At 37.9% G+C, this 23193-nt stretch overlaps 2 protein-coding genes, 1 long non-coding RNA gene and 1 pseudogene across 5 annotated transcripts; 1 reads left to right on the top strand and 3 right to left on the bottom strand.

Annotated features, from left to right (window-relative positions):
• The first annotated feature begins 1236 nt into the window (after nt 1–1236).
• On the top strand, nt 1237–5678 carry LOC145903010 (ribonucleoside-diphosphate reductase subunit M2-like; annotated as a pseudogene).
• LOC145901389 (uncharacterized) lies at nt 2347–2873 on the bottom strand. Its single transcript, XR_014402519.1, has 3 exons — nt 2635–2873; nt 2445–2538; nt 2347–2382 (listed from the first exon to the last, which is right to left on the bottom strand). It is a non-coding gene; the product is annotated as an uncharacterized LOC145901389 (long non-coding RNA).
• Nucleotides 5679–15451: 9773 nt separating the features above from the next.
• Nucleotides 15452–18183, bottom strand: LOC145901379 (carbohydrate sulfotransferase 8-like). 2 transcript variants are annotated; one of them, XM_082989041.1, is made up of 4 exons: nt 18102–18183; nt 17352–17534; nt 16220–16360; nt 15452–15934 (listed from the first exon to the last, which is right to left on the bottom strand). In XM_082989041.1, exons 2-4 carry the CDS (start codon nt 17507–17509, stop codon nt 15604–15606), a joined length of 630 nt encoding a protein of 209 aa, XP_082845167.1. In that variant the 5' UTR covers nt 17510–17534; nt 18102–18183; the 3' UTR covers nt 15452–15603. The 2 variants fall into 2 exon arrangements, with proteins under 2 accessions (XP_082845167.1, XP_082845166.1); XM_082989040.1 differs by having other exon boundaries at nt 17352–18155.
• A 2818-nt stretch (nt 18184–21001) lies between these two features.
• Nucleotides 21002–22216, bottom strand: LOC145901386 (uncharacterized). Of its 2 annotated transcripts, XR_014402516.1 has the most exons (4): nt 22115–22216; nt 21750–21924; nt 21596–21695; nt 21002–21307 (listed from the first exon to the last, which is right to left on the bottom strand). XR_014402516.1 is itself a non-coding variant. In XM_082989048.1 (3 exons), exons 1-3 carry the CDS (start codon nt 22214–22216, stop codon nt 21291–21293), a joined length of 219 nt encoding a protein of 72 aa, XP_082845174.1. In that variant the 3' UTR covers nt 21169–21290. The 2 variants fall into 2 exon arrangements, 1 of the variants encoding a protein (XP_082845174.1); XM_082989048.1 differs by lacking the exon at nt 21750–21924 and having other exon boundaries at nt 21169–21307.
• Nucleotides 22217–23193: the final 977 nt, after the last annotated feature.

The raw sequence follows: 23193 nt of genomic DNA on the forward strand, positions 1-23193 counted from the left end.
AACCAAGCCGAGCATGACGTGCTGATACCTTAGGCCGATTGCTAATCTCGAGTGCAGTGCGGTGGTATGAAAGAAAAAATTGTTAATTGTTCTCTTCTCTATAATCTGGAGCGGGCGTGGACACGGATGTTTGGCTCTTCGATTTGCCTGGGAGCATTTCATACACCTTTTCAGGCTTCTGATTGGTTTATTTCCATCCGAAGCATCACACAATGCATTTGGAGCTGGGTAATTGGTAGTGATGTTCCCAGTTCCAAATTATCCGGCCTGGCCGGATCCGGATAGTTATTAATCAAATCCGGCAGGATAATTTGGATCCTGCAGTTTGTTAACACTGATTCGTGTATTATGGCAAAAATGTTTGATTGCCAAACAGAATGCTATGTTAAGGTTAGCCTGTCATGAGTGAAACAAATAAACAATAGGCATTTATTAATATGGTATAACACGTCACGAAAAATCTTAATAACAAATAACAGAAAAATCTTACGTCGGCGAGTATAACAGACTGGGTCCCAAAAACGAGTAATTTGCGAAATGTTTGTCCGCTTGCAACTATGGTAAAATTAAGTGTATTATCCGGCCGGGTTCGGGTATTGAAAATTGGTCAATATCCGGCCGGGTCCGGGTACCCGGATCCGGTGCAACACATCACTAGTAATTGGTACACGGGGGCGGCGTATCGCTGGTATAGGTTTGTTCGCATTAATAAGTGTTTGACTGGTAAAACATTTGCGATAATATTATTTATTTTTAAATAATGGAAAGAAAGTTTCCCAGCGAAAACAGGGTAGGTGAAAAAGAAAGCCTGCGAGCGAACAAGAGGGTAGGTGGATGCGTTGTAATTAGCTTCAGGTGGATGCGTTGTAATTAGCTTTAGGTGCATGCGTTCTAATTAACATCACAGCGACATGCGAACCAAACTTGATGTAACAAATGGACGTTCAAAGAAGAGTGCACACTGCGTATTGTTTAACGATGAAAGTCAGAGCACACGCTGTGCTAGTCTTGACGGGGCGCTGTGGGAAAATTGTTAGTTGTTCTTTTCTGTTTAATCCGGAGCGGGAGTGGGCACTTGGCGGGTGTTTTTCTTCGACCCGGCTGGGAGCTTTTCACGCAGCTGTTTTATTTATGTTTATTTGGTCCAGTCGAAGCACCGCACAAAGCGTTTCGAGCTGGACTATCATGCAGCTTCGTAAAAGAACCAGTTAAAAAGAGAGTAGGGGAACCAGCATGATGGCATACAACTCTAATATTCCTTGCGAAGTTCAAGTCAACAAAATCAACGAGTTGAAACAAGAAACGGTAAGTTGGTTTACTCTTAAACTTGCTACTTCAGTTTTTTTTTGTAAGTCTCATGCTGTAGTAAAAACTAAACGGACTTAAAACATAACTACAATTTAGATATTGTTTATTGTTTTGTAGAGCGACAGGGATATTGGGCCATTGCTTCGTGACAACGCACGACGATTTGTCATCTTTCCTTTCCAATATCATGACATATGGAGAATGTACAAGAAAAGCAGAGGCTTCCTTTTGAACATCGGAAGAGGTGCAAAATTCATTGTCGCTTCCGACGGGATAGTTAATGAGAATCTCGTATACGAGATAAAAAAAAATGAGCGAAATTTGAGCGAAAAATTCTGCGAGTGAAACAAAAGCTCGTTTGAAATGAGCGAACAACTTCGCTCACTGTTTTGAGTGATTGAATGACTAAATTGCTGCGTTTTCGGCGATTGCTTCACTCATTCGTTTAAGCTATTGAATGATTCACTTTGCACCCAACATGCACATTTTTTCACATCCTGTTTTATTTTTCGTAAATATAAATGAACATACAGTTATTACACATCACATTATAACACTGAAAGAGTGGACTGCACCCTTAGCTTTCATATCAAGGCAATTAACCTCAAAAATGTTGCAAAATGTGGTTAGTATTCAACATTAAAAAAACAAAATAGGGCTAAAAGTGTTTCAAACGCCAAGAGAATGTCACATCCAACTCCCCCTAGTGTATGGTCCATTCATACAGCTCTTTGGACTTGTTCAAAGCATATTTGGCCATGTTGACGCCTGCCTTTTTCCTCAACCCCATACTTTGGCAGGATTGTTGGACCAACATTCTTAATTCTGTTCGCATGTGGCTTTTACCAATGATACTCTTTCAAGATCTGGTTGAACATAAAAAATGCATGGTTAGTAGCTTGATAAACAAGACATATACACCAATTCACCTTGATCAACATCAACAAATACTGGGTATTTCAGCACAACAGATGATATGAAAGGGTGATCCTGTTAGATATCCATTCTTATGTAAACAAATGTTGCACTTATGGCACGGTACATAAGTGGAATGTTGTCGTCACAATAATGTTCCTGCATGTATGTTAAAATATATATAAGATAAAGAATAAGTTCAGCATTTATAGTACACTTACATAGCCCTTTGTATTCTTGACTTTGCCCATCAAAGCTGTAAAACTTCTTGCCATTGACTTTGCAGGTTCAATTTTAAGTAGTTTGGAAGGATAGCTGCAAACAAAATATTACAGCAAATAATAAATGATGACCATCTTTATTGAACTGATTAATTATAATTTATTAATACAAAATAACACATTAACTTACTTCTCAATTCCTTCTCCATAGTATCGTCAATTTACTGTTTATCCTTCAAAACGGTAGCAGCTCTTCAATACTAAATCGCAAAATCTCTGCCTTCGACGTTTCAAATGGACTAGCCTACGCTATCAACAGTCGTCCAACTTAGTGATAATGCTCGGGCCTTCAAAAATCATATCCCGCAGTTTTCGCGCAATAAATATGTGAATGGCGAAATTCAATTTCGATCTCCTCTTTTGCGCCAGCCAATCACGTTGCCGGCTGCAGAGCGCGCGATTTTAAAAAAGAGACAAAGGTTCTCCTATTTCGATGCGAGAAAAAAGGGTTGAGCGAAAGCTTCGCTTGTCCTGAAGCGAGTGGCGGGAACTTCGCTCGCTGCCTCCCGCCGGAGAGAAGAAATGAGCGAAGTTTTTAACTTATAAGTTACTCAAATACTACAAACAACTTTCAACAAGCTTGTATGGTTTGGTAAAATGAATTGTTACAATTAGGTCGAACGTTTTTCTCAAGAAATACAAGTGACTGAAGCCAGATTTTTCCATGGCTTCCAAATTGCTATTGAGAATATTCATTCGGAGATGTACTCTCTTTTGATTAATACTTATGCACTAGACAATCAAGAGAGGTATTTAGTTTACATATTTCACGTTAACAATATGATAATTTTTCAATGAATGTTGCTCTGTTTTGTGAATTCCTAACAGGCATTTTGTTATGTTGACATGTTCTGCAACACGACCATAGTTTTGTAAGCCTAACATCAATCGTCAACCTTTTATCTAAAAAGGAATTACCTGTTCAAGGTTACAGGAAGTACCTGTTCAAGGCGACCGAAACTATGCCATGTGTTCGCAAGAAGGCTGAGTGGGCCCTCAAATGGATGAATTAACAACAGTCAACCTGTGCAGATGAGCGAGTGATTGCAATCGCTGCGGTGGAGGGCATTGTCTTCAGTGATTCCTTTGCTGCAATATTCTCACTGAAAAAAACGAGGCTCATGCCTGGTCTTACCTTTTCCTATGAACTCATCAGCCGTGATGAGGTTTGTATAAATTGTAAAGGCAACCATGTAAAGGGGATATGTGGTGGTCGAAAATGCCCATACCCTATGCAGCGATGCGGCGTTGACCTTATTTGTGTGTTCATATTGTAATGTTTCTGAGAAATGTCGTTTTGCTAACTTTTCAATAATTTAAAACGTGCTTTTTTGTTTCGTACAGGGCTTGCATTGTGATTTTGCCTGCCTGATGACAAACCATTTCATGCCCAAATAAATGAAATAATTGGAGATGCAGTTTGCATTGAACAGGCAAGTTTCACCTAATACACAGCTCCGCATCCATGCTTTCCAACCTACAATGTTAATCATGCAAAAAAACGCTTACAGAATCCAAAATCCGCACCAAAGTGTAATGGACATAATTGCTGCAAATAAATTTATTTGGGAGAAAAGCATGCATCAGAATAGTTTTGTAAATTGCTGTTTTTTTATATTACTTGAGCCAAACGCCACTCAAATAACATAGTTTGTGAAAGGCGAACCAACACACAACACAGTGCTGTAACGCGTCTGTTTGGTTTACAGGAGTTTTTGTCCAAAAATTGTGTTTAACATGTTTTTACTATTGTGTCCTAAGAAAATGTATTTCTGTGAATTTGTGATGCCATATATGAAAAATACCGAATTGTACGTTTTAGGTTTACAAATCCGAAAACCCGTTCGATTTCATGGAGTTGATCTTACTCGAGGGGAAAAAAACAACTTCTTCGAATAGCGCGTCGGCGAATATCAGAAAGCTGGTGTGATGGCAAAAGCGAAAGACATGAAATTTACCCCAGATGCAGACATTTAATCATTTCCATTGCTCTTTATTATATTTCTATCATCGTCTTACTAAAATAACTGGTATTGTTGTTATTTTTCTTGTGGGAATCCAGTAATATCGAATTGAAATGGACGATTTAAGAATATTCTTCACATATTCGTGCATGTTTGCTAATTGAGGTCGAGTTTTACAGAGAGCAGGCGTGGGTGTCTGCGGAAAATTGTTATTACATTTACTATTGAACGCAGAATGTACACCCACAGACAATAAACGTCTTATTTGGACGCCTTATCAGACCATTATTTTGGTTAAAAAACAAAATGGCACCTAATTATCAAAAGAAATGTCCCACAAAGGTTGCAAAGAAAGTAGTTGTTAAAAAACTGCGTCCATTATTGCTAAAAAATGTATGAATGCTATTTGTTCACCGACTTACCACGACGATTGTTCCGTGCAGGAGGAAGGTGGGACTTATCTTTCCTCAGTCCATTGGAGGGAACAACAGATTATTCACTTACTTTAAAAATATATTACATCATATTTTCTAAACCAATGCTATGATTGATGTAAATTTAACTGCATCTGTATAAAAAAAGCTAGACCCTTGTCCCAAACCACAACCGACACTTTGGTATAAACTTGCGCTCAATATTTACCTAATGTATTTCATTTTCTTAAGTGTTCTCTAAAATGCTTACAATTGTCATTATTAATCTGTTACGTAAAAACACCACAAAATTAGACGAGATAAACCAGACCTCGGTCTAACGATTGACTCGTCGAAAACCAACTTGTTTGTTTATTTCGTTTCAAGGTGTTAATTTAAAACAAAAACAAAACAAAAAAATATTTAGTGGCAGAGATATATCATTGTAATGTTTGGGAACAATCTTTGGCAGGTTGATCTGGTAATAAATCACGTTTGAGTTTTATTCAGTTACCTACATCCTTTATAAGTTTAAAATGATGTTTTGCACTGTTTTTGTATAAATTTGAATCAATGCAGTTTGTCTTCCTAGTTTCGAAAGGACATGTCGTAGCCATCAATTAAAAAAAACTGTTTTCTTTTGAACTAATGCAGTAAAACACGAAATAAACAACTAAGTTTCGTGGTGCGATATATGCCTAAATCAACAAAACGTTTACAAGAAAACACTTTGCTTAAAGGAAGCATTTTACCTTGGGTCACAGGAGTTTTTAACCGATGCCTGTTGCTCTTATTGATGGTAACAATAGCCCGATGAATTGAGTTTAAATACATTAAGTTTGTTGCCGACAGAATGCTTGTTGAGTTGGACTGTCCAAAGTCGATGAATCTGAACTGACGTAGCTATTGACGACGGCGTTGCTGTGTCTTCCACGTGAGAAATAGATCGTTGAAATTAATTTCGTTTGAAACAATGAAACGCGTGGATTAAAGAAATGTATGCAATGCAGTTAAATGGTGAACACGCGCAACAACATGCAGTTTATTGATCTCACGATCCGCGACAGAAATGTTCTAACTCTGGATCACTATCGAAAACCGAAACTTAATTTTTTGAGTATATGCAATAAGTTAGGTGACAATAATCTTATGTCTGTTGTGCCTCAAGTTACGAATTTAAGACACGTTTTTTAATCAGTTGATTTCGCTGGAACCAAGACGACACCCAAGCGAAGATAAACTTTGCTAGACCTCAATAGCTGTTCCTATCGTAAAATCAACCTATCCAGATGTATTATGTATTTCTGCTCCCTTCTTTCACTGAAAGAACTTGTATTATAATCTTTTACCTTGCTTGCGGGTAAACACTGCCCGCATTTACATTCTGTGAGCTTGAGTTGTTTGTTTTCATCATTACAGCTTTACACATTGTACGGTTTCAATGTTATAGTTGCAAGTGGGGTTCACTTGATGCTTTGCTGTGGTCGTCGCAATCAGAACCGTGTATGAACGAATCTCAACGTTACCATTAAGATTAACAATGTCAGCGGAGCATTCGGCGCGTAAAATATTTCCGTCACCTTTCTCTTCCCAACCTGGAGAAGTCGTTCATATATTCCCGGCAAAACGATCGAGATGTTGGAAATATCTTGGGCCGAAATTGACAAAAACTATAGACCATCAGTCAATTCAAGTCGCTTGTCTTTAAGCGGTATTGTTTCGAATGCGATCCTACAGAATGTCAGGGCACATGAGACTTATTACACTGACCCACTATACTTACCAACAGCACCCGCGGTTGAAAAGTCCCACGCAGCAGAAAAGCAAACCATTTTAAATGTATCAATCAAGAAGAAATATAAAACAAGTAGGTCGGAAAAGAGCGGTCGATTGACGGCCAACTAATGTTATTCATTTACGTTAGGAACCAGCTATTTTGGTCTAGCAAAGTCTTATCCTCAACTTATTGAAAAACGTGTCTCAAATTTGTAACTTTCTTCCCGTGCCGCAGATGTGCACGGTTTTCGGTAGTGATCCAGGGTTAGCAAATTGCTGTCGCGGAACGTGCGATCAATAAACTGCATGTGCAGAGAAACTGTTTGATTAAACGTCATTTTTTGTGTTGAATTGTGCAATTTCATTACTTTGCATATACGTGCACAGCTGTTAGCTGCGTTAATCACTTCGTTCTATGGGTTTATCTCGCACATATGTGCTAATCGGTTTTAGTTTTAATTTTTCATCGACGTTCTTTAATAATCCGTCCATATCGCTTTTTTCTCATTTTCGATGATGTTATAAATACCGCCACACAGCCTTAAGCTAAAAGAAAAGAGACCGAGTAGAGGGAACGAGATTGACCGAATGAGAGACCGAATTACGCGCATACTAAGAAACATCGTATGTGTATTAAACCAAGGTATGTTTGTTTATCGTTTTATGTTTTAATTAAAAAGGTAGTTTCTTTGGCAGATGTTTTAATAGTCTTAGGAGTCAGATTAACACGGAGTGTTTCTTTCTGCAAACTTAGGTCCCTGCACATGTTGTTGCGCGTGTTCACCATTTAACTGCATTGCATACATTTCTTTAACCCACGCTTTTCATTGTTTCAAACGAAATTAATTTGAACGATCTATTTCTCAGGTGGAAGACACAGCAACGCCGTCGTCAATAGCTACGTCAGTTCAGATTCATCGACTTTAGACAGTCCAACTCAACAAGCATTCTGTCGGCAACAAACTTAATGTATTTAAACTCAATTCATCGGGCTATTGTTACCATCAATAAGAGCAACAGGCATCGGTTAAAAACTCCTGTGACCCAAGGTAAAATGCTTTCTTTAAGTAAAGTGTTTTCTTGTAAACGTTTTGTTGATTTAGGCATATAGAGCACCACGAAACTTGGTTGTTTATTTCGTGTTTTACTGCATTAGTTCAAAAGAAAACAGTTTTTTTTTAATTGATGGCTACGACATGTCCTTGTAATGTTTCGAAACTAGGAAGACAAACTGCATTGATTCAAATTTATGCAAAAACAGAGCAAAACATCATTTTAAACTTATAAAGGATGTAGGTAACTGAATAAAACTCAAACGTGATTAATTACCAGATCAACCTGACAAAGATTGTTCCCAAACATTACAATGATATATCTCTGCCTCTAAATATTTTTTGTTTTGTTTTTGTTTCAAATTAACGCCTTGAAACGAAATAAACAATCAAGTTGGTTTTCGACCAGTCAATCGTTAGACCGAGGTCTGGTTTATCTCGTCTAATTTTGTGGTGTTTTTACGTAACAGATTAATAAAGAAAATTGTAAGCATTTTAGAGAACACTTAAGAAAATGAAATACATTAGGTAAATATTAAGCGCAAGTTTATACCAAAGTGTCGGTTGTGGTTTGGGACAAGGGTCTAGCTTTTTTATACAGATGTAGTTAAATTTACATCAATCACATGCATTGGTTTAGAAAATATGATGTAAAATATTTTTAAAGTAAGTGAATAATCTGTTGTTCCCCCCAATGGACTGAGGAAAGATAAGTCCCACCTTCCTCCTGCACGGAACAATCGTCGTGCTAAGTCGTTGAACAAATAGCATTCATACATTTTTTAGCAATAATGGACGCAGTTTTTTAACAAATACTTTCTTTGCAACATTTGTGGGACATTTCTTTTTATAATTAGGTGCCATTTTGTTTCTAACCAAAATAATGGTCTGATAAGGCGTCCAAATAAGACGTTTATTGTCTGTGGGTGTACATTCTGCGTTCAATAGTAAATGTAATAACTTTTTAAAAACTTTAGTAAATGTAATTTCCTGCAGACACCCACGCCTGCTCTCTGTAAAACTCGACCTCAAGTAGCAAACATTAAAAAATCGGCCGTTTCAATTCGAAATTGCTGGATTCCCACAAGAAAAACAACAACAATACCAGTTATTTTAGTAAGACGAAGATAGAAATGTAATAAATGGCAATGGACACTGTTATATATTGTGTTTGTGTTGCAATTACCACGTGTGCTCGCTGAAGCGTAGCGACCGCTTTATAAGCACTCTGTATGCCGGAGAGGTCATTACAATAAATTATTCGAGGAAAGCGTGTATGTGGCTGTCCCGGAAGGCAAATACTTTACAGAAACTCAGCCTTCTTGCGGACACATGGCATGGTTTCGATCGCCTTGAACAGGTACTTTCTGTAAAAAATATGGTTAAAAAAAATGTAATTTTTAGATAAAAGGTTGACGATTGATGTTAGGCTTACAAAACTATGGTCGTGTTGCAGAACATGTCAACATAACAAAATGCCTTCACAAAATTAGGAATTCACAAAACAGAGCAACATTCATTGAAAAACTAACATATTGTTAATGTGAAATATGTAAACTACATACCTCTCTTGACTGTCTCGTGCAAGTATTAATCAAAAGAGAGTACATCTCGGAATGAATATTCTCAATTGCAATTTGGAAGCCATGGAAAAATCTGGCTTCAGTCACTTGTATTTCTTGAGAAAAACGTTCGACCTAATTGTAACAATTCATTTTACCAAACCATACAAGCTTGTTGAAAGTTGTGTAGTATTTGAGTAACTTACGAGATTCTCATTAACTATCCCGTCGGAAGCGGCAAAGAATTTTGCACCTCTTCCGATGTTCAAAAGGAAGCCTCTGCGTTTCTTGTACATTCTCCATATGTCATAATATTGAATAGGAAAGATGACAAATCGTCGTGCGTTGTCACGAAGCAATGGCCCAATTTTCCTGTCGCTCTACAAAACAATAAACAATATCTAAATTGTAGTTATAGTTTGACTTGTATTGCTAAATAATGTCCAGGCGCACAAATTATTCAGTCACTAACAGTCCAGCAATCGATCGAAAAACCGTTTGTTTTGTCCAATGTAGGAACTTGTCAATCACCTCACTCTGGCGAAACTTATAAAACTAGTGAAAACACAATCAAGATTTTGAGACGTGTGGAACTGATACAACGTCCAAAATACAAATAACATCTCAAAAAATGCCGCACAACCGCATTTACCATGACAGTAAGTCGCCCACAAGGGCCATGGAACGCATAAACGCGTGATGTCGCGAGACCTTTTTCTAGATCACGTGAGGTAGAAATCCCTTAGTTTCAAAGCAACAATCATGTCCAGTGGGAAACATATTTTATGTTCAGTGGTCGCCAACACTCCTTTCAATGTCTCAAATTCATCAAAATTTTAGACAGTTTAAAGGCACAATACAGGTTTACAGATATTTTTGTGGTGGCGCACATAAGGTGAACTAGTGCTAAACCGTGTAAACAATTGTAGTCCCTTTCAATTAGAACAAATTGAAACCACAGCCGAAATTCAGGAGAGTATTGCCCGTGTTACTGTGACAAAAGCAGTGCGAACAGACTTACTAATCCTGGGTAAACAATTTAAATACATGCAAATTTCTGCATATGACTGATTTCTACACAGCCACTATCAGAAACAACGAACAACGACAATACGCAGAACACTAAATATCGCTATGGGGCAAAAATCAAGTTTCGCAATCGGTCGTTAGACACGTTTTTAATCCAGAATTGTGGATTGGGCCTTTCCATTGTGGATTTGTATTTTGCACATTTATTATAACACGAAAAAGAACCTAAAAGTATAGCACATTCGCAACGCTAAATCAGCAACAATAATGACGTATTAACAACAAATCTCACTTTGATACATTAAGCATATCTTGATAAGCTGAAAAAACGAACAAATACTGTTACTTCATATCGTGTCTGAACAGTTCTCAACTGCCCTACTGGTGAGGTTGTGTTGAATTCAACTAGCGAGTTCTTTTCACGTATTCTGGTGACTTTTAACCTTAAATCAGAGGAGCTTTATATAGGTCACCCCTTCCTTACTTTGGTCAAAGCATTTATTGTTGCGAAGCCTTAGGAGGTCGGGAAGGCGTGACTCTTTTCTTTCAGACAGTGTAACAGGCGGGGGACTATACGCACCGCTGAAAAGCCACAAATGGTTTGCGATAGGGCGCCGAAACACACCTCTGCTCGCCCGAACGAATACAGTGCGACTTCTTTAAGTTTCATCAGGGTGCGCCTCAACGATTCGACCGATCGAGCATTTCGAACGACACTCGGATTCGCCCACAAATAGGACCGCATTATTTTTCTTGAAGTTGCGATGGGAATCATGTCACTTTGGACGAGCAGTGATAACCGGCAGGTATTCTCGCACGAACCTCGTCCAGAAGTGGTCAGCGAGAAACTGCACCTGACGCCAACGCCGTCTTGTATAGCAATCCTTCTTCTCTTCAATCGCCGGCGGTAGGTAGGAGGATTCTCTCATAAGCAGGAGATGTTCGTGGTCAGCGATTCTTCGTCTCTGTGATCAAATGTCACCGGGACAAAGTGCCTAGAGTTGATTACGGATTTAAGTTCCACAAACAAGGTCTCCATGGTTTCATTGCACATCACGTGGGAAGCAGTAAATAATTCGTCAAAAGGAACGAATCATGCGTTCCCAAAGGCCACCCATGTGGCATGCAGCAGGAGGTTGAAATGAATACGAAATCTGTCTTTGAAGCAGAAATTCGGTTATTTGAAGTTGGTTGCAGCGATTTTCTCGGCACCAACGAAATTTGTTCCATTATCGTTGAAGATGTGATTCGGTGCTCCGCATATGCCAATAAAACAACCAAGGACAGCTATAATCGAATCAGTTGACAGACTGTGGACAACCACCAGATGATTTAGGGCAGGTAAATATGCAACCATAATGTTTCACCTTGCTGCTACCATAGTTGCAGAAAGATGCGAAGCAAAGATTTTTTACTGCTCGTACTTGATAAGTTCCAACTCGGCTATTTTCAACACAGGCACGCCAATATTAGTCAGCATGGCAACCGATGATTTTCGTTGTTGCATCAAAAACATCTCTCTGTCGATGTACTTTAACAGTGCAATAGGCTCAGGCCTTCACCGATCAGTATCGTCACGGTTCCTTCTTAACGACGCAAATCCTTGGGAGGAGAGAACTCAGCAAGCTTCTTCAGGAATTCTTTCTGGTGACCTGGTAATTTTGTTGATGGGAACAGACAACAACAACGGTTCTCCTTCACCGAGCGGTATGTCGATGAAAGTTAAAGTAGTGCCTTGATAAACTCGCTGTTAATCTGCCAGAGAGTTCGGACAATCCTTTGATCCCTACAGGCCAAGTTTAATAATCAGACCTTGTTCGCAAAATGTAGACGTAGAACCTTGATCAAGAAACGCGCGAGGTAGAAATCCCTTAGTTTCAATGCAACAATCATGTCCAGTGGGAAACATCTTTTATGTTCAGTGGTCGCCAACACTCCTTTCAATGTCTCAAATTCATCAAAGTTTTATACTGTTCAAAGGCACAATACAGGTTTACAGATATTTTTGTGGTGACGCACATAAGGTGGACTAGCGTTAAACCGTGTAAACTCGACATTACTCGACTAAAGTTTTTCCACAGTACAGAGATCCTTGGAAATTTAAGTTTGGATGAACGCAAACTAGCTTTGTGAACATGAGTGATTAGAAAAAAACAGCAGTTTTGAGCGTTCCAGCAAAACAAACTAGAAGACGTTCGCAATCAATCACATTTCAAAAAGCTAAATCGGTTTTCAAAACTTCTCCTACGATTTCTAAAAGAGTACATGATGGAGCTATTCAGGAAATCAACCCAAATTAGATTAAAAATCTCATCCAACCACCACCGTATCACAACAACTGAAAAAAATGGAAGACCACAACGAATGACGTGAACAGTCATCGAATCAACACCTGAATTCTCCACAAATCCGTCAAGAATTATCAAAGGAGCCACACTGTACAATAACACCAATTAACTTTCTTTAAAAACTCGAGCAGCAGGGGATGTATTAACCATGTCATATGTCCAATTTCTTGCATTCACAGTGTATGTGTCGCTTAGTTGCCTTATCAAATAACTTTGTCAACAGGTTTTAATTAAATTCGATAAACATAATTTTCCCATATTCACGTCCAGTTAATTATTTTGAACAACCGCCGTTAGCATCGAAAAATAACCAATTGTGCTAAAAACAAATCTTTTTGAAGTAGTTTTCAGGCGACACACGCTTTTAATGTAAGGCAAATATCCTTTGTATAAAATCAGTGGACTAGGCGACTGTAGTTGACAAACAAACAAGGCACTGAGAGGAACGAAATCAAGAAAACGGCCAGTAGCTATGTTGACGACTGTGTGTGTGACAGAATGTTAAACGGTGCCGGATTCGATGTATGATTTGTGAAGCTTTGTTATTAGTCGTCGTGCGTTTTCTAATTACGTAATAAAGTGAGCGGATGACCGTCGGTTTGATAATAGAAAGGTTTAAAATGTTCTAGCCGGAGTCAAATAATCTTTTCTTCACACGTTTTATTAAACGTCCATGCAGCATCTCATAACAATCAAAGCCTTGAAACCTATGAAGAATTTTGGCTGAAAGTGCATTTCCTCCTAATTAAACTACCACAGAATCTCAGGCGCAGCATCAATCTCTGCTTACAAGGTCAGTGTTTTTATAGATGTGAAACGATTCTTTAAATACGGTACGTACAATATATACCTCAATGCATGCGGTGCGCTCCCTATCGTAAATGTTTTAAAAATATAGATGCCGCGTAAGGTCGCGAGAGAGTCGCGTCAAAAAAAACACTGATACACCGGGACCCAGAGTTTACACCGGGAACAAAACGCAGTTTTAAGAATAAATACCGCGATTACGTGGATCCTATTACTGGGAAGAAAGTATTAAAAAACATCCAACCTCCTAATCTTTCAGCAAAACTATAGCAAAACAAATTTTAACAAAATATCACAAATTCAAAAAAGAAGCGCTTACCGATCACAACATACATTTGCAATGTTTTGCTTCGCATGCTTCTGGCGTCCACCCGACTGTTTTCTTAGGTGTAAATTTGTCCAGCATTAGCAAAAAAAACACAGCAAATTTGGGTGTGACCTTGGTGCGAACAGTTAATCGTGACTTCTAAATTTGCCCATTTTGCTGAAAAATACAAAAAAAATATAGGCTACAGTTCTCCCTTTGTTGAAAATGTTTTAATGAATGTTTTATTAAAACTTTTGTTTGCGGTTTGGTGCCTAAATTGCGCTCTTTCGTGCTGTAAATATGTTACATCGTGTGGCATTCGCACATTCTCCAACATTATTCTATCAAATGCAAACTCGAAACATTATTTCGTTACAAGCTGGACTTCAAAAAATAGATTAATCAAATCAAACAGTATAGCCTACATCAGGCCAATCAAACAGTATAGCCTACATCAGCCTACATAAAACCATAAATGTTATCAATTCAGGCGCTCATGTTTGAGGTAATCTCCTCACGGAGAATCACCGTCTGTCGTAGGATCGCAGCCAGTAGCATTGGGAGGTGATGGGTTGCGATAAGCCGTATATGACGTTAGGTAACCAGTCGGCCGTGCTGGCCAAAGCAAAAGCCATCCTATCGTGGTGATGGATTAAGGAAATGTTCGGGAATCAACTTTTTATATGTGGTTAATTAACACAACGGTGAAAAGATATATGTTTAATTGTTCCAATGCTAGCTTTGAGAAACCAAGCAACGAAATCAGCAAACATTTCTGCGCAATGCTTGTTATGTAGAACAATTAAAATCTAAATTTACGTCAAGATCTTCGGCATTTATATTCGACACTATGTATTTAAAATACACGATTATTTGGTTGTTACATTGGACAGAGATCACTCTGCAGAACTGAACCCTATAGACGTATTGGAATCAAAGGATTCAAGAAAATAGGATGTGAAAAAGAAGGTGGAAGTTGGAATAGTTTCTGTGAGTTTGGTTGCTTCAAATAAATCCAAATTCCACGGTCACACTATGAAAGTAACTCTTTGAAAACAACTTCTAATACTTAACTTTAAATAGATTTGCCATTGCAAGCAAAAATTAAATATTATGTTGTAGTATTATATTATTAAATATTATTTTAAATATTATCATCTAATATGTTTGCCATCAAGGAAAACATATCCTAATTAAAAATAGTTGTTTAGACGTAGTTTAGTTTCAACAATCACGTTGTTTTTGCCTAAATTTACATTTCAGAGGTTTACAAGGGAATTACGCAGTGGGCAGAAGTTACGGATCGAACTGGTACAGGAAGGTCAGCGTCCTTTGTGACACATGCCACAAAGGACTGGCAAAAGGGGGCCGTTTTCAGTGACTGAAATAGAGCTTAATCCTTGGGGTTCACAGGCTGAAAAATCAAGCTCCCGGTGAGGTTTGAACTCTCGACCCTGGACGGACTAGGCCCAACGCTCTACCAACTGCAGTTTTTTCACGGGGTATATTGTGGCCAAGGTACACTTATGCGCAAGCTCGCACTTGTCAGGAAAAAATGGAAACCTAATGGTTGGCATATTTCATTTATTAAAAGTTATTAACTTTGTAAAAAGAAACAGTCTCCCTGATTGAAAACTTTATACGAGTATACTTAATCTGTTTTTTTTTTTCTGTATTTGCTGGCAGGAACGTTGTTTACAGCAATTTAGCACTTTGCAGTTGCAATATATTAGTTTGTGTGTCATGTATTGGCCAAAATTGAGGTGGGAAACCAAATTTTGGCGGCCTATAAACCAAAAAACACAAGAGAATACTGCAAATCAACGAAACGTCTATTTCTGTCAGCTGTATCGATAAGGATCATGACCCAAAACAAAGAAATCATCAGCGTATAGATCCCTCAACCTGTTCACATCAGCTTCTGAAATGAGTTGAAGAGCATCGACGGTTGTTTTGCTTTGAGTAAAAGGTTTTGATTCTGCGGGAAATGTAATGTTTGTGTTGCGACCTCGCTGAACAAACTCGAGGAGTCGGTTGGATTCATCCACCAAGTTCTCAAAACGCATCACCATGCTGTATGTGAACGAACACGGCTGACATAATAACACTTGGGGGCGCCAATGCACGTCCATTTGGTGAGCAGTTTTGCCTCGTTGAAAAGAGAGTACGTGTCTGCAAATTATTTACAGATATATGTCTTTAAGTTATAATGCTTCATTGCCCAAAATAAGGCATACTACCCATATTTTTAACGAACTGCCATTGAAAGCGTTGTTATATTTAATAAAATTAAACTTTGCTATCCATCAGTTGATCAGCACAACTAATATTGCTCTAAAACAACTAACCAGTTCGGGATAATATCCAAATCAGCATTTTAAAACCATTTTTCAATTGGTTTGGATGCAAGTCACGACGAACGTAAAACTTCAAAGACAAACAGCATTTGGAACTAACCTGATAAATTGCTGGAAAGAAATTTCGCCAGTTTGAAGAGTGCGACGGTACGCGATTACGTCATTTTTCTTTTTCTGTTCCAGTTGAGTGAACTGCGATGAGTTCAGTAACGCTTCCAAACCACCTGTGGCCAAAGGAACTCTACAATAAACAAATATCCTGGTATATTTTTTGTATGCAAAATGTGGAGAATTTCTTCGAAAGTTTTTCTTTTGTATTGGAAGTATAGTAAAGATCGAAAAGGGCGGCAATGTGGAAAGGGTAAACAAAAAAGAACAGACGAAAAGAGGAAAGCAGACATTGGAGATGAAGTATATGGAGTGACTTTAACTGAAACATCACGATCTTGGTATTTTGCGAGAAAGCTATTCCCCTGTGCGCTGTGGTTTTCCGCTTCGTCGCGTTTCCTTGCGTTGCTATGGCCGATTGAACATCGCTCTCAGGCTTTAGCCAAAAAAGACCGCCTAAACAAGCTAGTTTGGCAATCGGAAATCATTTGCAAGATTTTTGTTTGCACTAACACTCTTTTTGCCACCAGTAATTGAGACGTACGTAGATATATTGAGAATTACATTAAACACCAAATATTTTTTAATAGCATGTTATATTATGATATAAGAATTATAGTGTCTGCTACAACGTTGCCATCGAATTTTGCTTTGATTTTAAAGTTTCAATCCTGGCAAAATTTTGCAATTGTCAAAATATTTTGTGTTTATATTTTTTGCCGATTAAAATAAATTATAAATAACCCTTGATTTTTTTAGGTGATAAATTCACGGTTAATCTCCAAAAACGGATATAGTCCAACCATCGTGATGGGAAAGATATACGTCACATTACGTGGGGTTTGGATGACTTTGTAACCAAAGCTGCGTGGCGACAAGAACGACGACAGGACAATAGAGAACGTCAGATTTGCGCGCAGTTCGACGTTTATAAACATTTTTTTATCAGGGTTATAAGGTAGAGTTGGGACTTTCAACTACAATCACAACCAAAACTTCAGGGTTAGGTCTTCCAGAAATGCGCGCGAGACATTTCTCAGGGAATTTACAAAACCGAAATGTGCTGGAACCAGTAAATTAAACCTACTCAAGTTGCAACTATATGCTACTATCAATACTCTCACCCGATTCCATGAAGAAAATCAGGAGCCTGTTTTTTAGCGATGGGAATCCCCACCTCGCGTTGGTAATAGTTCAAACTTGAAAACTTATCGAAGTAAGCGGACACCAGTCGTTCCAGCGGGTGTCGGGTGATCATGAAAGTCCTTTGAACTTTGACCATCTCCTTGGCTTCCTCCTCAGCTACACTACCATAAGAATAGATAGGATTTGTTAGCTATAGATAAGAGTTGTGTCACAATAACTGGAAGATTCTTTTCATCGAAATTCTGTACTTTTTTTAGGAATACATGCAAATTTCTGTATATGACTGATTTCTACACAGCCACTATCAGAAACAACGAACAACGACAATACGCAGAACACTAAATATCGCTATGGGGCAAAAATCAAGTTTCGCAATCGGTTGTTAGACACGTTTTTAATTCAGAATTGTGGATTGGGCCTTTCCATTGTGGATTTGTATTTTGCACATTAATTATAACACGAAAAAGAACCTAAAAGTAGAGCACATTCGCAACGCTAAATCAGTAACAATAATGACGTATCAACAACAAATCTCACTTTGATACATTTAGCATATCTCGATAAGCTAAAAAAACGAAAAAATACTGTTACTTCATATCGTATCTAAACTGTGCTCAACTGCCCTACTGTGAGGTTGTGTTGAATTCAACTAGCTAGTTTTTTTAACTTATTCTGGTGACTTTTAACCTTAAATCAGAGGAGCCTTATTTAGGTCACGCCTCCCTTACTTTGGTCAAAGGATTTATTGTTGCAAAACCTTTGGAAGTCGAAAAGGCGTGACTCTTTGCATTCAGACATTGTAACAGGCAGGAGACTACGCACAGCTCAAAAGCCATAAATGGTTTGCGACAGGGCGCCGAAACACACCTCTGCTCGCCCGAACGAATACCGTGCGAACTCCTTTAGTTTTAGTTCGACCGATCAAGCATATCGAACGACACTCGGATTCGCCCACAAATATAGGACACATTATTTTTCGTTGGGAATCATGACACTTTGGACGAGCAGTGATGAACGGCACGTGTTCTCGCACGAATCTCTTCCAGAAGTGTTTAGCGAGAAACTGCACCTGATGTCATTTATGATCGCTAACGTGACACACAACGTTTGAAAACACGACAGAGACAAACCGTCAATTTAGCATTGTCGTTATGTCCACTCGCAGCAAAAGATATAATAGGTTAATTGAATTTTCGAGGCTTTTCAAATTAGCTGATTGTGCACCACAACACTGTTATTCTGTCATAGTACCACTTTTTGTCCGACAGTAGCGTTGCCTACAAGTTCGCGTCAAGAATGATTTATTTATTGGCTCCACATTGCTTATCATATGAATATTGTGACACGGGGCCTGACGGCACTATTGGTTGAGCTTGCTTGGCCGTTTGGCCAGCAAAGTCGTCTGATAGTCACACCAGCTGCACTGATGAGACCTTTTAGGTCGAAACAGTGGCCACCTGTCTGCAGCTTATACACAAATGATTTATTTAATTCGCCACAATCAACCACTAATGTATTTTTCGCAATATAGTTCGTAACTAGAAATGTCATCAAATTGAAGTCAGCACAAAGGTGAGGTTAAAGTTATGACATCACACCCAAAATGACGTCATGTAGTCACTGAGCAAAGAAACGCACCTTCCCGTCTTATCGAAGTGAGTAATGTCGTTGCTGCGATACCCTTTGGTCTTCCGATAATCAAGGACAAATAAGCCTTTGGTTTGTGACGTCACTGTGACATATTTTTGTTTGGTGTAAAACCTTGTCCTGACCTTTGAGGTCTGTGAATTCTCCTATGTTTGAAACTATTCGATATCTGCAATCCAAGGCGCCTTCTCCTGTGTAAACAATGAATATTTTCGACACGAGCGCCTTGTGTGATGTCAATTTCGCCACAGCGAAAAAGGTTCACTATTTTTGGTCGCCGCTACTTTTCGTGCAGTTTTCTGCATGTTTTAGTTGACGTATAACCGGAAAACTTTGGATATATGTTTGTTGTAGATGTACCTTTAGTTTTACGCATAGTCGTCATGACCGTGTCATATGCACTTTTAGGAATGACGTCGTGTGACACGAATGTGTATCGACCGGTATAGTTGTCACTGTGGTGATCTTGAAGCGTTCACCTGCTTCAGGTGTCACGTGTAGCAGCTCAGTCAGTTGCCGTTCACAAAACGTCTGATTAGCTTTTGAGTCGAGTAAAGTAAACGATTCCACCTCACTTCCTATGTTTCTGATGCGCACTGGTACAATATCGAGATAATCAGGATGAAGCTACACAAACCGCGTCAGTCAAACTGATGATGGCATAAGTTCTTGCCGAAACGTTTTTCAAACATGACAATGTTAATCACAGTATGGGTCAGTATTTTTGTTCACAGAATTATGAGTTACGTGATTTGTGTTCCTAACTTCACATAACAATACATAAAAACATAAAATATCGATCAAAAACAATGACAAAATACTCGCTTGGCGACAATAAAAAACACTGTGCAGCGCGACGCCCATTTCAAGACTAACAGATTGTTCACGCAGCACTACTTGCACCTGCCAATTAACCAATTAGCGACTTGTACGGGATGTGGCCAAAATAGAAAAAAAACTAGAAAATAAAAGTAAATACGAAGGGAAAATTGATAAAAACAACAAAGATAATCTAAGAAAGTACAAAGAAAAACATTAGTTGTGCCTTGTTTCAATTTCGCTACAATTAATAACGATATGAGTTGAAAAAAGTCATCTGTCCTTCGTGTACATAAGGTTTGTTTGTCAGCCGTGACGTCAATAGTTCCAGCGCATTCAGCTTCACTTTTATGTTTTCTGATCAAACAAATCGGGAAACTTGAGAAGCCAAAGTTCAAACCCGCCATGAAAATATGTTTGTGTCACGTTTGCGGCGTTAAAAACACTATTTGTTTCTTGAGATTAATTAGCAGTAAGCAAAGTTAAGTGTTAGTACATGTATTAGTCATGGCGTATGTTAAAGGTTTAAATAGATTTTGTAATATCTAGAAAGAAGTATTTATGGCCAATAAACAAAAAATGGCGGGCAATATACGACAAATATAACAGGCGAATGTGTGTAGACAAGTTAATACCTATAATGATTTGAAGATCAATAGAGTTTAAAGTTGTATGTAGTCGGCTCAACAACAACATCAACAAAAACTGCCCGTTACCATAGGAAAACATCGTTTTTTCTTTTGTTGTTGTACAACAAAACTAAAACGTGTTATGACGCCAGTCTCAATACAGGAAAAATATAGGAAGCCTGCACTGTAAACCAGTTTGGGTCAAAAAAGCCCAAAAAAATTGGGTCTGTTCGTTGGGAAACCCAAAATATTTTTTGGGTTATTCAAACCCAAAAATTTTTGGGTTAAATATCTTCTTACCCTATAGATTTACCCAATAATCTTTGGGTAGAAACACATTCGACCCAATTTTATCTGGTCACTATTTTGGGTTTGAATTCACTATGCCCAGAATCTGTGTCATTTTTTGCCCATTAATCATAGATATTGCACAGCTTGTTTTTTCGAAGAATCACATTTATTGTTTCTTGTCATTCTGTAGAAAGAACATGAACATTTAAAATAACTACAGTCAACACAAATAACCACAGGCTTAGTTTGTCAAGTTGAAGTTTTAACTCCCGCACTGAATCATACATTGAGTTTTCAGGAATATTAAGCAAATATGTCTGAAGAAATTGCAGTGTTTTGGTTATATGTGGGCAGTATTGATAATTGAGAATATAATACACAGCAAATAAAGCTATGATGCCTTTAGAAATGCTGTCCACACTGAGCACAGGGTTCTTCTCCGCAAAAAGTGCATTTTTTTGCGGCAAGAAAATGTCTCCATATACAAACAACACAGTTTGTTGCCGATCTCCAAAATCGGCCCTGATATCTTCAAATGTTGTGTTGATCTAAATAGTAAAACAATTTAGTTACATACTCGGTTACTATTGGCCTGTGCTAAATAATAAGGATGCTGCTTTCCAATACCTAAATTGTACTTTTTACACTATGCCCAATTTTAAATAATTATGCACAGAATAACTTTTTGGAAGCTAATAGCCTTGCTAGTCTTGTGGATATAAAATGAGTACATTAGGTCAATACAAAAACTGCCCTCACACTAATGACCTGGCCAATGACCCAAACAACAACAAAAATTTTCCATGAAAATATGAAATATGATTGCTTATACTTACAGGGCACAAATCTAGCAAATACCACTCCTGCCAACTTGCTGTTTTGTATTGGACTTCGATTAAGTACACAAAAGTAATCTTCTAACCATAAAGTGAACATCTACAAAAACAAAAATTTTGTAACCTTTTTAAGTGATAGTTTTTTCAGGCTTACCAGCAAAGCAATCATTCTCATCAAATGGCAAAAAGTCCAATATTTTTTTCATATAGGATGTTTTGTTTGGTTTTCCCGAAGAATATTTAATAATTGTTTGAAACAAGTTTTTGGCAATGCTGTTCAAAGCAGCTTCATCAGTAAAATTTTGTTTTCTTTTAAATTCACGAAGCAACTACAAGAAATAGAAATTACATTAAATTCAGTCCATAAATTTACAGTACCGCAGTCAAGCTATGGTTCAAAGCCGCTACAAATTGGCAAGTCAGACGAAGATTTAAAGAATCAGCAGTGGAGCTCTGACTTGTCAATATGTGGCTTTGATGTATATGTAACAAAAATACATTAAAATACAATTAACATACCTTGTTGTACATAGTTAAAGCTGGCCATTCTTTTATTAATGTCATAAGAGAAGGATTATTTTCCAAAACAAAGTTTTTGCGGACACAAAATGTTTCCTCCATTTTTTCTGCAATAAGTTTCTTATTGCGCAGCAAAGTTGTTTTTTTAAATTCATGCAGCAGGATCTAAAATAATCAAGTCAAAAATCCATCATAACAAAGCTTTAAAAAGTTTAAATCCATACTTCTTTTGCCTCGTCATACAAGTTTTCGCCCCGTGTATGTACTTCATTTGATTGATGAGAAACCTTTCTTCGCTTTAAAGAAGGGTTGTTATATGCTCTTTTGATTTAGGGGTACCCACGACACTTCCGCTGTTTTTTAGCATGCACATTTAATCGGTCTGATATATTTTTGTACCAAAATGCCTGTGAAATGTAAATAAATAAGCATGGTTATTGAATTACTTGGTAAGTTATACTTCACTCTAACCTTGCCATCTGTTGCACCTAGTCCAAGACGAGCTGATTTGTACTGCTCCAAGAAAGCATCTAAACGCCTCGTTCTTTAGATGTCGGCATGGTCTGCAAAATATATATATATAGCTTATAGCCTACCTTTTCCAAGTTAAGTGTAATTTATCAAAGCTTTGGCAATTTTTTCACGTTTAAAGAAGTATATGTAAAACTTACTCTCAATTTCAGCATTTATTTGAAGAACTTCCCCTTGTGGGACATCTTCCAGAGTAGTCTTGACAAAATCAATTAAACCCTGGATGCTTAAATCCATACTAAGTCTTTTTCACTTTTTTTGATTAACTCACAAAATGATACACGAAACAGCTTACAACACTACCTGTAATTAAGAAAAAGGCGCGCCCAAACGTTCGGTAATCAAGTTCGCACAGGTAGAGACAAAGAAGTTCAAAGAACTAAGACTGGGGAGGCAAGTTAGTTTGGCGCCCTTTTCAGTGAGCAGTCAGGCGTGACGCGCACATTGTTTGAACTTTAAAAAAATAATTTTGAAACACAAGAATTGTTTTAAAAAAGTTTTTGTACTTCACACGGTTGAAGGATTGTAAATTAGAATTTTTTTTATAG

The sequence above is a fragment of the Ascidia mentula genome, chromosome 5 (genome assembly GCF_947561715.1).
Source record: "Ascidia mentula chromosome 5, kaAscMent1.1, whole genome shotgun sequence".
In the NCBI taxonomy this organism is placed as follows: Eukaryota; Metazoa; Chordata; class Ascidiacea; order Phlebobranchia; family Ascidiidae; genus Ascidia; species Ascidia mentula.

Excerpts from the sequence above, each read along its gene's own strand:
- LOC145901379 (XM_082989041.1), bottom strand. The coding sequence starts at position 17,509 with ATGGTCAAAGTTCAAAGGACTTTCATGATCACCCGACACCCGCTGGAA. Across the intron at positions 16,361-17,351 it reads GATTTTCTTCATGGAATCGG|AGTTCCTTTGGCCACAGGTG; the intron begins GTGAGAGTATTG and ends TGTTTATTGTAG. Across the intron at positions 15,935-16,219 it reads TCTTTCCAGCAATTTATCAG|ACACGTACTCTCTTTTCAAC; the intron begins GTTAGTTCCAAA and ends AATAATTTGCAG.
- LOC145901386 (XM_082989048.1), bottom strand. The coding sequence starts at position 22,216 with ATGGAGGAAACATTTTGTGTCCGCAAAAACTTTGTTTTGGAAAATAAT. Across the intron at positions 21,696-22,114 it reads CTTTAACTATGTACAACAAG|ATGTTCACTTTATGGTTAGA; the intron begins GTATGTTAATTG and ends TTGTTTTTGTAG.